Source organism: Octopus bimaculoides, chromosome 18, assembly GCF_046866305.1.
Source record: "Octopus bimaculoides isolate indiv1 chromosome 18, ASM4686630v1, whole genome shotgun sequence".
NCBI lineage: Eukaryota > Metazoa > Mollusca > Cephalopoda > Octopoda > Octopodidae > Octopus > Octopus bimaculoides.
This window is the reverse complement of record NC_142945.1, coordinates 38,899,320-38,914,226: the sequence shown is the minus strand read 5'-3', so window position 1 is coordinate 38,914,226 and position 14,907 is coordinate 38,899,320. Positions and strand designations below refer to the sequence as shown.

Below are 14,907 nucleotides of genomic sequence, written 5' to 3'. Positions count from 1 at the left end.
CCCTGTTGCCCTTGTGTGACTTGTGAAGTCCCATCAATGAAAAAGTTATCATTTATCTATTGCTATCCCCCTCTATCTCTTTTTGCTTCTACCACCCTTTCTGTCCGCCATCATTTCTATTACCCCGGCTCTTCCATCCTGGTTCCATTCACCATTCGCAGTGACCTTTCCCTCAGTGAATATAAATATGAATTATGAAATAACTATAATCTCAAGAGATGCAAGGTTGTCCCACTGGTGGTTCTTTTTTTACTCAATGAAATTGGTGTCAGTATGGCATAAGACTCTTCTTTTACTCTGTATACATGACAACCTCTCTAGTGCTGGTGTTATAATAAAATGCACTCGGCACCACCGTCGGAATTAAGCCATAAATGGTGTACAAGAGGCCAGTTCTCTAGTAACTTCAGATAAGTATAGGCTTGGATTGTCTTGAGCCTTCCAAATGTTGTCAGCATGGAAATTGGACATAAAGTAATGATTGTGTGTGTATCTTATAAAGCAAACTTCATTAGTAAAAACTTAAGCTTTATATGTATGTGACAGAATTAGCCTCTTAGCAATGTAAATTGTAAATAAATATTCAAACTATATCCACTATTGGTTGTCATCTATGAATTATTCTCTGCCATTTTTTTCTCAAAAATTCAAACATTAAAATTTACTCAATCTGTACATTATTATAAATTTTGCTTTTGTTGTGTACCTTTTTGTCTGTATAGATTTTTAACATGATAGCTTGTTATGAAAATGTTCAGTTTGTTTGCTTACTAATTAAACTAGTGAATAATAAACTCAAATAATTTAAAGTTGTTTGTGCTCCATATATTCACGTTTGATGTTTTAAAGATGTCGGAAATTCCTCTGAAGTATTGGAAATGTGTTTTAATATTCTTCATATATTTTGTAATGCATGTTTCTTGTCTGGAATTGCAGCTGCTGCTTTTCTTTTCCTTTGTCTTTATTCATGGATATTGTTCATGTTTTCCATCAACTGTTTGTGGCATTGCTTTATCAACAGTTTGTTACAGTTGATATTGTTGAATCTGTAACTTATGTTTCAGTAAACTACTGTTAAAATTTATGCTGTTAATTATTGACATAATATAGACATACACATAAAAGCAATGAAAAATGTCTGTATTTTAAAACTGGAACAACAACAAAAATCTTTTATGATTGATACTGCTCCAAACTATATTAAACAGGCCTTCTTCCTATAGTGTTTCTAAAATATTTTCCCCAGTTGTTTGGGAAGTCACATTCCTGAAGTTATTAGTTTATCCCTTAGAAAATGTACAAAATCTCTTTTACTCTTTTACTTGTTTCAGTCATTTGACTGCAGCAGTGCTGGAGCACCGCCTTTATAAAATGAAATCTCGCGAGAAATCTCTGTTCAATATAAAAATATTAAGCTCCCCTATATTATTTCAAAACAAAATCTTCAGTGTCTAAATATATGATTCTACAGACAGAGCTGTTTTACACTTAGTTGTTCAACTAAGTGCTACAACTGGATGTAAAATATATGCACAACGTGAATGTGTTCATTAATTGTTAATGGTACCTAGTGTAGGTGAGCCAAGCAGGAGAAGGAAAGTAGTTTTTGTTTTCAAATCTGAGAATTTAGGTTTTCAGGGATTGAGTTAGTGCTGAACCAAGATGAATGAGTGTATTGTATTACAAATTCATCTAAGCTCTTCCAGTATATAAATAAGTCTATATTTCATGATGATGGTTATCTAGAGTTAACTCATGCTGCAGCAGTGTCCCAGTTTAGTGTGGGGCTGTTAGTTCCTTTAAGATTTTACCATATGCAGCATTATGTGTGCTCTCTTGTTAGTGCAAGGTACATGTACAAATTCCACTTATTTTCTTGTACTGTTTTATCAGCTTCATTCTCTTCTGGATTTTGTTCTCTACATTTATAGCATTGCATTATTTGATTTATTGCAGTATACAAACCTTTGCTTGTTTTAGTAAAGAGAGAAGTTGTCAGAATTCAAAAAACTGCATGCATTTTGTGACATTATTATTATTATTATTATCTTAATGGAAAGCTGTTGAATGATTTTGACAATTTCTGCATGGAATGTACTGATACTGTATAAATTGTCTTTTTTTTATGTCAATATCTTTGGATTTCTTTATTTTTGTCAAGCTTTATTTGTACATTCTTTTAAACATAGTTTTCTCTACATTTAATATAAGAAGTATCTTTTCTGAAGATTTTAAATCCTAAGACTCCATCTGCTTTAGTTCATTGTTCTTTTATTTACTTAATTAGGAACTTCTGAAATATCTAGTTAATATAAATCATACAATTTCTTACTTAATCAGATGTATTTGTTGATACCTGAACATAATGCCAGCAGTTACCATTGTAACTATTATTTCTAAAGTGTATTGTAAATGCTTTAATGCAAGGAACTAAAAAATATAAGATGAGTTTTGTGCTAATAATGTTTGTAGATTTAAATAGAATCTTTGACTAGTAGGTGCATAAATATTTATTACTTAACATTTGAAAGACAAAAAGTTTGTAAATAACTTTATTTACAAGCACTTTGCTGGAGCTGAAGTTATGCTGCAGAAACTTAGTTTCATAGTTGGTTAGTTGGACAAACACTCATAGGGTAATCCTATATACAACCCAGTTGAAATTCCTTAATGTCTCTAAACTTGAAATAGTTTTAAAACCACTTCCCTTCCTAGAAAATCATAAAAAGGAATTGAACTGGTTTGAAACCAGTAAAAACGGGATAGATTCAAATTTACTCAAGGCATTCTTCAGGTTTGAAGGATTTTGCTTATTTAAGAGGGGTGACTCGCAGGAAAGAATTTAACAATATTCCAAGAAGATTGGATACCTGAGTTCACTGCTTCAAGTTTGGATATAAGTTCTTCGGTCTCTGTAGCTATGTTGGCCATAAGCTACAGAATAGAGTCTTGCTTTAACTCTTTAGCATTCAGATTCTTCTGTCATATATAATGCTTATTTATTCACATTGTCTTGAATTAATCATTTATTATCCTGTAGCTTCAAAATTCCAATGTTAAGATTGTTTATTTTAAGAATGACATTTTAGAGCAGGTTTGAGAGGCCAGATCTAGCTGGTTTGAACATAAAACAGCTAGAAAATTTGGGGGTTGATATGGCCTGTTTAAATGTTAATGGCTTATTAATTGTGATTTAGTGTAAAAGTAAGGAATTATTGGGCAATTTGGTTTCAAGAAAATTATAATCTTAAAATTTGTTTTATTTCACACAAAGATTAAAGTCTGAATGCAATTAGAATATATATATATATATATATATATATATATATATATATATATATATATATATATATATATAATATATATATAGTTTTAGGGAAAATAACCAATTTTCAAGAACTCATCGATGAAAATCCACTATCACATATAGAAAAATTAATAATTAAAAGCACAATAAATGAGTATAATATAAAGTAAAGTAAATATCATAAGATAAATATAATAAAAAGATTACACGTGTTTCATAACCAATTTTCAAATAGAAAAGAAATTTAAATCGATTAAAATCAATTGAAATTATCGAAAATAAGTTCTATTCAAAAATATAGCTACTCGTCAGATCGTAAGTAGAACATAATTAGATATATATCTCAACCAACAATAAGTACCAAATGAATTAATATGAAATACTTATTATATAAAGATAGAAAAATTATTAAAAAAATATCATAATATCAAAATAATAACCATTCAATAATCATCCCTTCATCCATTATAATAACATGTATATTATATACAAAAAACATCTTACATAAATTATCATTGTTTTAAATTATCATTGTTTTAAATACAAGTTGAACGAAGTTTAAGTTTAAAATAATAATGAAGATAAAATTAGTACATATTTAACCGGTGTAATAGTTAAAGCTATACTATTTAAAGCTAAAGACGTTTATTTAATTATAATTAAAGATCAATTGAATAATAGAAAAATACAAGATTATTTATTTCTACAAACGTAATAATAAAAAATATGAATGAAAAAATTATGAATGGAAAAAATTATGAATGAAAAAATTAGGAAAGAAAAAATTATTAAGAATAAAAGGTTAAACTTTATATATATATATACAAAGTTTTGATTTTAAAAAAACTTTAACGATATTATAAACTATAAAGATTAATAATTAATCAAATAATATTAATCAAAAATAATCGAAAATATATCAACACTATTCCAATCGAAGTTCTAATATTATGTTGAAATGAAACTATAAGTTCTAAATAATATATATAGGTCTTCCTTGATGGCAGTTTTACAGGATGGGCCAGTGGTGGTGGGTATGGCTTAGAGTAGCCATACTGCATGATGGTTTGTAGCTATGGTGTTAATATTTTGTCCCAAGTAATGTCTATTGTTGAGTTTGATAGTGTTTAATTTCCATAGGACGGTGCTAGTAACTGCTCTTGAACAATTTCAAGGAATTTTTGAAATGTTTGCATGTATCAACATTTTCAGTCCCATATTCCAATATGTATTTCTCTGCACTGTCTTGGTTAAAATATTATTGTAAAATATTACTTTGTAAATATTTTAACATAAATATTATCTATAAAGATAAATAAATGATCGAAAGTTGGAAAACATTTTGCTAGTTGGGTTTCTAAGATTTAACAAACGTTTTGATTTTAGTCTATATTGTGTAAATGTTTTTTTTAAATGTGTAAAATTTTTGGGTTTCTGTTAAAACATTTTCCTCTGTCCTCAGGAAAGTAACAATACATTTGATGAAATGAGTTCTGAAAATACACGAGGATCTCAAGGTACTCCAACTCCATCAGGGAGCCATCATCCTAGTGTTTCTAACTTGCGGGTTACACCATCACCTGCTGGCTCAGCTGGATCTCGATCAAATACTCCAGCATCTGTTACAGGTAAAACATATATATTTTATTAAAAGACCTCTTCTTTTCTGAAATGCATTTCCTCCTCCTCTGTTTTATTTAACTTCTTTCTCTTTCTCTTAATTCATTGACTCTGATTTCTTAAACTTTTCCATTGCTTGTTTTTTAACTTCCTTCTTTTCTCCAATTCTTGTTTCATTTTGTCTTGTTATTTGCATAGATTTTGACTCAATATTTCACTTATGAATGTAGATTTCTAGAATTAAGTGTTGATTGCTTCAGAAATATGCAAAATTGTAAAATTTCATTCTTTCTCAACTAGCAAAAGAAAAATGGGTGGAGGATTACCTAGCATAGCAATATAAGCAAAATATTGCTGTCATATTTATAAAATAAAGTTACTCTGTTTTGTATTATTTAAGACCTTTGAACAGACTCTTGAGTTGTGGTATGATCTAGGTGTGGTGAAATGGTTCTTAGAGAGCTTTAATGAAGATAACCACTATAAAAGTAATGTAGTGGCAGTTGATATTTTCCCAGCACATTGTTAAGTGGTTTGCATTAGGAAGAGCATCCAGTTGTAGAAACCATGCCACAACTGACATTTGGAGTCTGGACAGCTCCCTGCTATCCAACTCCATGTCAAACCAGCCAACCCATGCCAGCATGGAAAGCAAACGTTAAAACGATGATGATGATTTCATAAATCTCTGAGGTTATGGATTTATAGCAAATAACTTGGAAATATTTTGGCTGTAAATGTGATAATCTGTCCAATGTTTGAGGTGGGTAGTTCCATCTTGTTATAATTACATACAGCACTTTAAGTAGCTAACTTTTTGTTTGGAGGGGTTGTGATATTGGAAATCATTTACATTTTACACATAAATTAACACATAATTTTTCTTTTCTCATTATTGAAGGAAACCAAGCTGGTAGTCCAATGCCCCCTCGTCCACCTTCTAGTCAGTTGGATGGACAAGGTTCGATGTCCCAGTCACAAATGACAGGTCAAGGTAATGTTCATCTCAGTTGTTTTCAATACGACCTCAAATCAGGTTTCATTCATTCATTGCTATTAATTCAACATTTGCAAAACTCAAACCATGAACTTATAAGAATCAACTATAAAACTTAACTGATTTTTACCTGCCTGTCTCCTATGTAATGAACAATAATAACTTGATTTTGCTAACCAGTTTTACTCTCTGATTAATAACAAGAGCATCAAGCAATACTGCATATCATCTGGCTATTTTGATTTTGCACATTTTAGTCTCTAATGTACCCTGCTCAGCACCACTTGTATTTCAATTTGACATTACTGAAAGATTTTATTATTTTCATTTTCTTAATTTTGAGAACTTCCACATTGGTAATTCTGTATGAATTTTGCATATCCCATCTTATGCCAGAGTATTTGTGTAATTGTAAGAGCAAAAGGCCACAATAATCTATAACTTGTCTTATTAGATCAACTATCATATGTAGTACATACTAGATAAATTCAGCAATTTAGCTCTGCTTCTAAACAGAGCATACCTTGATTATTTAGGGATTATGTTAAGCATTCAATCAAAGCTGTAAAGCACCAAGTTCCCTAATTAACCTGTGCACCAATTAGATCAGTGCCTTTTCCAGCAATTTTTAGGTGACCTCTTACTACACGGTCATTATTTGGGATTGTGTTTAATTTTGAATGCAGAGTTCAAATACTCCCAACCTCTCTCGCATACTTGCATTATGCCTGAGAGAATTGAATTCTCACAATTATAATCAAGGTGTTAATTTCAAACCCATTTATTGATTTTTGGGGGATGGGGGATGATGGATGGTTTTCACTGGCTCTTCAAGGCTGTCAAGATTGATATTATGAGCATTTTACATAAGACTGTTGCAGGTTTTACTCTGCAAAAGAAAGACATGAACAGGGAGGGAGTTCCAGAGAGCAGCTGATGTGTTGGGTAGGAAAAACTGGATTTAATAGTCGAAGGGTGGGGACAGGGCAGTGAGGAGTGGATAACACGTGAAATGAGTCAGTCAAGGGTATCCAAGTGGAGGCAGCACTAGACCACTCAGCTGAAGGATACAGGGTGAGGAGACAACATAGTTTTGGATCAAAGAATGGGGTATGTCTATGAGTAACTTTATGTTCTGTTTGATCGAAGTGGTCTTTTTCTGGGTTCAGTCTAGAATGTCTGTCTGTCTGCTTGGCAGAAACACTGACCCAGATGCAGGAGCAGTATTCCATTGCGGGGATTAACCTGAGCTTTGTAAATTGCCAGTAAACTATCGAGTGGGGTCTAAACTATTTTTTATCCCTAAAAAAAAAAAGCCAGTTTTCGAAATGCAGTCCTTGCTCTGTTGGTATGTTTGCCCTAAGAAATCTTCATATTTGAAACAGTTATGTAGTCTCTAGTTGGGTGCTGCTCACGTTTAACTCTTTAGCAGTCATATTACTCTATCAAATGTAAAAAAGGGTAATGACCCCCTTCAGTCATGAATGACCATGGGATTGCATCTAAAAAGTTACCTTCTGAGACACAAGTACGGTCAAGGTGGTTTGTGGAAGACCAGCAGTTGCCCGTGTATACCAGTCTTCCCTCTTCGCGCCACCAATGTTGCACAAAGGAAAGGTAAAAGCCGATACAGCTTGACACCAGTGACTTCTCAACTCATTTTTGCCAGCTGAGTGAACTGGCGCAATGTGAAATAAAGTGTCTTGTTCAAGAACACAACATCTTAGACCGGGAATCAAACTCACTACCTCATGATTGTGAGCCTGACACTCTTACTACTGAGCCATGTACCTTCACTGCCAAATGTATTGCTTATTTGCATTATCTTGTAACTTTGAGATTTTAATGATGCTATTGTTTATTCTTAGAATGACATTGTTGGGTAGGTGTGCCAGGCCAGATATGGCTCATTTAAATGCTAAAGGATTAATGGAATTGAAGTTATTTACTGTTGAAAGTGTTGAAATAGTATGTCCCATCAGAAGATATTTTTGAGGAATATCCATAAATAGAGAGCATCTAAACATTCTATCAAAATGTCTTAGAGAGACAAGAAAAATGAGGTTAAATTTTGGATCTTTTTTTGTACTGTTGAATGATATTGTAATTTTGGAACCACCTCCCTCAACCGACTATAATTCTAGTCCTAATCTTCTCTAGCTATTAGAGGATAAATTAACCTAAACAAATCTACACAAACTCCTTTATTAATTTGCAAGAGAACCCTAAAAATGCATGATAAGAATTAAGACTTTTTTTTTTCCGTAGTAATGTTACTTTTTTATTTTATAAATGATTTTATATGTAAATCAAGAAGATTGTCAAATTATGTTTGATATTTAGACTACTACTACTACTACTACTACTACTACTACTACTACCACTACTACTACTACTACTAACAACAACTTGCTTGATGTTATATATAATGGTTACATTATGGTTTGAATGGTTTATATTTTTAATTCTACTTACTTCATTTTATAATTAATATTCATCCATTCTAATTATAATTCTTCAAAACTTTCAACTAGGCTTTTTGCGTCTCATGTTTTAATAATTTAAGATATGCATTGTTAAATCTAACTGAAGTAGGTGGAAAGTTACTGAAGATTTCATGTGCTCAGTCTTATGATAGAGGGGTAGTTTCAGATATTAAACCTATTATTCTTAACTTTTAAACATCTTCCCCAATTTACCTTGATGATCTAGAGCTGGCTATGTAATTCCTTCTCTCTGCCAGAATCAATGTCTTGGCCACCTCTACTTATTTTTTCTTTTCTTCCATTTTTTTAAATATTTCTTTTTAAATTCACGTATCTTGATGAAAATAGGATGTTTAGCATCATCGAAAAGTTAATGCTTGAGTGTCTGCAATTTTCTTAGGCTTCGGTCAGCATATTATGCCTCCTCCAGTTGGCCCCAATCAGATGTACAACACAGCCAATAAACCAATGGCAGGGATGAATGCTGTGGCTGCCTCAGTTTCTCAGATGGGAGGTCACTTTAGCCAGTACAATTCCCAATTTCCTGGTGAGTAAATAAAGTTCAGTTCTGTAGTTTCTTAAGTCTGCCAAATAATGTTTGTTTTCAACTGACTTTAAATGATGTAACATTGCTAATATGAGAAAGCATTTGAGCAGAAGGGTTTATTTCCAGTTAGTGGGTGATATTTTATTTTTGTTTACACCTTCCTTTCCCTTGGTAGTGGTTGAGAAGCTCTAAATGGCCCAAGAGGGCAGCAGTTGTTGTATTGGAATATCTGCCCCCTTACTGATAGTTTTTTCGTTTCCTTTTTTTTTTTTTTTTTTGTGTTGGGTGTGTTTGAACAATGCTGCCAACTTTGGTGAAGGCATGCCTAACATCATTTCTACTTATTCCTCACTCCTTTCTCTTTTGGCTGGTTTAATTGCATGGAGTGAACATTAACATCTATTTCATCTTTGTTTCATTTTCTTAAGTTGAGATTTCCATTTTGTTTTATTTTATTTTGATTTTTTTTTTGTTATAGCATGAAATTATTAAATTATGTTTTTATTTCCTTTCATTTTTCTTTTTTTCTTAACCTAAGATTTAATTTTTGTTTGAAATACTTATATGGTATTAAATAAACATTGATATTTATTTTCATGTCTTGTTTTGTTGAAGATACCTTGAATCTGTTATTGTGTAAATCCTAAATTTAAAAAAAATTGTTTTTTTTCTTTTGATTTTTTTTTTTTTTTTTTTTTTTTTTTAGCTAATAAGCTTTTTTTGTTTTTTCATATTATAGATTTAAGTATTTGGTTTCATTTTTCCTAATTTATTTTTATTTAATGATCCTTATAAATTTCCTTGTGCCTCATATGCTTAGTGTGTCTTTAGAGTTTAATCTATCGAAATTGTTAATATATAATTCTTTGTTTAGCAATATAATTTCACAAGTCATTTGAGAAGTGTTTCTTTTCTTCCCTGAATTCCAAGTCACCATAAGGGGAATAGCTTTGGGCCAATATTATCCAGCTTTATGCTGAACTTGTTTTCCTATAATCTGAAAGTGTATTTGCAGCTCTCATTCTTTACCATTTTTGCATTAATGTCCTCTGCAGCACATGTTAATATCTTAGATTGCACCCGCTCAGTATTGATGTTCTTTCCTACTCTCTCTCTCTCTTCAATCACTATCACTTCTTTCCTTCTCTCTCTCTCTCTCTTTCTTTTCTCTCTAGCAGTATATAAAGTATTATCAAAAGAAATTAGACAAATTAAGCAGTGCTATTCTTGTTTGAGTCTTCTTAAATTATGCAAATATTTATACATCATTTAATACTTTATATTTATCCTTTATTGTGGTAACTGTTTTCTTCTATTGGATATTTATATTTCGAAATTAGATGACTAATTTTCTGAAACAGTTTATAAGTTTCTTTTCTTTGTTTGACATATTAGGCGTTGTCTTATACAGTTTTCTCTCTCATTACTTTGTTAAATCAAACCTTAGAATTTCAATTTTTCTAGTGAGTAATGTACGTTTGAAATTATTTTCCAATTAGCTAATTACTTTGTAGTTAATAATTTCCACTTGTAGGTTTAAATTTTCCTTTGATAGTTTCCAGAAAATATATTTTTCTTCTTTTTCTTTTTGATTTATTCAGTTGTCACATTGGAATTGGTTGTTCTGTTATGAAAATTTGATGTCTTTCTAGAATTTAGCAAGTTGATTATTTGCACTCATTTGAAAGTGACAGTCTGATTAGATCTGGTTTACAATCAGATTATCCTATGCAGCCAGTTTTCATTGACGGCAGCCATTTGCATATTGGAGAACATGGATCTTTATAGTCTGGTATGCTGCTATACCAAATTGCATACAGTACCAACTGCTAATTGTGTACATGTTATACAAGTTATTCTATATTTTACTTGGGATAAAAGCAACAAAAACATTTTACATCATACAAGAAAACAATTCTTTATTGTAGATGAATGTAATATCAGCTGCTGTTACAATGACTTGTCAAAGATTTTACAAAATTTATTTTCAGTCTGTTTGTGAAATGATTTAACTATATTTAACATCTAAAATTACTTTGAGGATGTTACTGAGATAAGACATTAACCATGCCATTTGACTTGTGATTATAAAGTAAAATTGAGAAGTATCAAGATAGATATTTAGATTTACCTTTTTTTAAAAGAAGTTTCTCAGTCTGTTTTGAAATGATATAGGATTTAGCCAAATGTACCCATTAATAGTGGTTGGGTGGGTGGGTCTTTTTCCTTTCTTTCTTTTCTTTCCCATCTAACAGTAGTTCTATAATAATTTTTCATTTTTGCTTCTTCCTCAGTCGGTGATCTGCTTTAGATTTGCTTTTACCTTTGACACACTCTTTCCTTTGCTTCTAGGAAGTTTCCATCGACAACAGAACCCTGCAGGGATGCAGAATTATCCCCAGCAAAATGTGTACAATGGACCCAACCAAATGAGTTCGTTATCTGGAGGATCTTTGTATAGTAGTATGCCCATCAATAGAAATATGTCCTCAGCTAACTACAATAGTGCAAGCTACCCACAATCTGGCAATATGAACTCACAATGTAGTAATTTTAACAGTCATAGTAGTACTGCAGTTTCCGGAGGACCAAATGTTCATGGAGGACCCTGCTCCAATATGCCAAACCATTCGATGAATTCCATGCAGCAGCAGCAGCAGCAACAAGCATCACCTCTTCCCTCGCATCCTCACCCACCCCACCCTTCAACCGGAGGTGCCAACACCATGACCATGTCACCAAGTGGCCAGTGTGTAACACCACCTATTGTACCTGGAGTTAAAGGTGCACATGCAGCAGCGCAGGCAGCTATGATAGCTGCTGCTAATACTGCTGCTGCCACTCGTTGTCATCAGTTACGGACAGGATCATCTAATCAGCCAGCCAGAATGTATCCTCCAGGAATGGCACCTGCTGGTCCTTCATCCAGTCACATTGGATCAATGAACTTCTCTTCTGCCATCAACAATATTCCTAGTTCATCTGGTCAGTTTCCTTCTTCAGTGTCTCAAACAACAGTGCCTAATTCTATGACTCAACAATCAAATTCTTGTAGCCCAACTAGTCCCTCAACCAGCAGCACACACAGTAGCAACACCACTAGTGCTAATTCCAATCGAACATTGGATCCAATGAAACAAACTCCCTCTTCCTTGTCTAAAGAAGGATGTTTACCAAGTAACTGTGCCAGCAGTTTTAGTGCGATGATTCCACCGACAGCCAACTCGGGTATGGACGGCATTGGAATCCCAACCCAAGGTGATAGCACAGAGGAAGGCAAAGCTGTTGACGAGAACAGTGAATGTAACAGTGATGGCAGTCGCATCATCCCACCTGGTAGTCTAGATTCATCTGGTGTTGTTGGACCAACTGTTTCAAGTTCCATGTCAACTCGCCATAGTTCTGCTGCTGGCCCAGCTACTTCCTCCTCAGTGCCTGTCAGCCAACATGTGTGCGTGAGCAGCCAGGCTCCTAGTTCAAATAATTTATCCTTAGAAGACAGTCACAACACAACCACTTCTACTGCAAATTCTAGTGCAGGTAACCAATGCTTTGGTCTTGTCTCTTCAGCACAGCTTTTTGCTTCTGTTAGTCTAGCCTCTCTTTGACTCTTCTTGCCCATTTTATTTTATTTTTCCATTGACAAATTCTTAGTTTATTTGATCCCTTTGAGTTATTCTCTGGCAGAAAACGTAACATTTTCACATTGACAACAGAGAAAAATCACTACAATGAGAACATGTCTTGCTTTGCTTTTTTTTTTGTGTCTTTGGATGTTTTTTATTTTCATTTTTGTTTATAAACTTCAGTTATGTGTGTGCATTAATACATAACTCAGAGTTGCTTACTGAATGTTTTCCATTCTTCCTTAGACTAGTCTGTTTTTTTAAAATTTTTTTCTTCTAATGATTGGTGCATGGAATGTTGTTGTCTAGTTCTGTTTTGAGTTATTTTGTGCCTTTTGAGCAATAGTTAAGACTCAATAGCTGGGAAAATAGTTTAGAAACCCCTTGTAACTTTCCTGATTTCTAGGAACTGTCTATGTTGTTCAGTGGAATGAGCTGTCACTTTAAATGTGACCTGCAATTTTATTTTGTATTCTATTTTGTTTCTCTACATTTTGTCACTATGTTGTGTTTTTCTTTGTATTCAAAGAACATTATTGTATTTGTTTTCGTATTTTGTTTGTATAAATTTTATTAAAAGAATTATTAATCTAGCTTTATTATTCTACCATAATGTGTAATTTCTTCTCAAATTGAAGCATTTTAGTGTATCTTTTTATGCTGAAGCTGACAAGGAATATTTATTTTATCGAATTCCATTAATAATGAGCACCTTCTCTATAATGCCTTCTAAATCTCTTCTGTTGGAAATGGCTCAGTTCACTTAAACATTGTAACTATTTACAAAAATTCAGAGAATAAATTTACAACAATCATATTTTATGTCCAACCATTTGTTATTTCTGTGACATAATCTACATTGCTTCAGTGTTATTCTATCGAAGAAGAAAACTAGAGAATAAATTAAAAGTTGGATTAAAAATTCTGATTCCTTATATATTTTCAGTGTTTCCTGCAGCCTTTAAGATTATTTATCTTTTAGTGCTCTCTAGTAAGATAGTTCACTGCTAATTGATTCTGAGGAGAACAAAAAAAAAAAACAAAAAAAAAACAGCTTGTTTGTTACTTAAAATATTAAAAGTAAAGAAAGTTATGTGAAATTGTTAGTTTTTTAAAAAAAATTTTATCGTGGATCTGTTGTAAGTTTGGAATTATTTTAATAACTAATATTTTGTTCTCAACTATTTTAATATAGGCAAAAGACATATTTTCCACAATAACTTTCAACAAAATGTTTTTGCCATCTTGAATACTAATTATTTAATTAACTTTCTATCTTTATTTTCATTAATATCTGAAGATATGAAATGAAACACTCTTCATTCAATTTATTTTCTCTTTGTAGTATAATTTCACATATTGGTAGAATATTTAATTAGAAAATTATATTTGAAATAAAGTCTCATTCAACTTTGTTTTTAACTTCTAACAAAACATTATTTATTATTGTCCACTCGGCTATTAGAATAGCTTTTCAATAATCTTGTTTTTATTCATAATTTATCTTTATTAATTCATTTTTTAAAAATATTTTCTTGTAAACTTAAAATCAAAACTGTATTAATGAATATTGACTTCATTGAGATTTCAGCATTACTGATTGAGTTGTTGTTTGGTGTTCATTCACTCATAAGTTCCCCACCTTGGAATCGACAGTTAGTCTCTTGTTTCAGAAGAAATTCACTTAGCAAAATTGCTCAAAGTAGCTGGTGCTATTACATTAGATATGGTTTAAATCACTGCTGTTTAAATAAGACCAATGTGTTCTGCTGCTTCTGTGATTTCTTTGAAACTTGGCCCTTAGTTGAAGTGAAATTGTTTACTGCCAATTTAATGCAGAATCTTCTATCTTACGAAGTTTAAGTTCCAATCAGTTCTTTGGTAGGTTAATTAATTGTTAGAAATTAAAAAGGCTTTTATTAAAAAGAAAGACTCCTGATTTTGCTTAGTCCTTTTTATTTTTTATTGATATAAATACCAGCTTTAAATTTATGATATTTAATTGAGCATTAGCTACATGTATTTTGAATTCTTATATATGAAATACAATCCTTATATACAAGTCCACAGTAAGGAGGAAATGGGGCACACATTAACAATATAAATGACATGAAAGGGCTACACAGATGAATGAACATCAGAACAAAGTTGTAGCCCCTATCGTTTTTTAGGTGTCACATTTCATATGCAAATAACACGTCGATGTGTTTGTGAATCCAAAATTTAAGTTTTTAAGGAACTTGTGAAATAAGTTTTAGGAATCAAAATAGCTTGTATTATTTTTGTTTTTGGTTATAATATAGCTAATGTCAGTTGTCATGTGA

The 14,907-nt window shown here is 32.0% G+C and overlaps 1 protein-coding gene across 12 annotated transcripts in view; it reads left to right on the top strand.

The window, feature by feature from the left end:
• Window positions 1–4,257: 4,257 nt before the first annotated feature.
• Window positions 4,258–14,907, top strand: part of LOC106883893 (AT-rich interactive domain-containing protein 1B) — a 53,845-nt gene continuing 43,195 nt past the window's right edge. For 4 of the 12 annotated variants that reach the window (XM_089366006.1, XM_089366004.1, XM_089366003.1 and 1 more), the window contains exons 1-4: window positions 4,258–4,935; window positions 5,829–5,921; window positions 8,811–8,957; window positions 11,310–12,497. In XM_089366006.1, the coding sequence (XP_089222132.1) occupies window positions 4,794–4,935; window positions 5,829–5,921; window positions 8,811–8,957; window positions 11,310–12,497 (1,570 nt within the window). In that variant the 5' untranslated portion in view covers window positions 4,258–4,793. The remainder of the gene's footprint in view (window positions 4,936–5,828; window positions 5,922–8,810; window positions 8,958–11,309; window positions 12,498–14,907) is intronic. The other 8 variants (XM_089366009.1, XM_089366008.1, XM_089366007.1 and 5 more) reach the window with 4 other exon arrangements.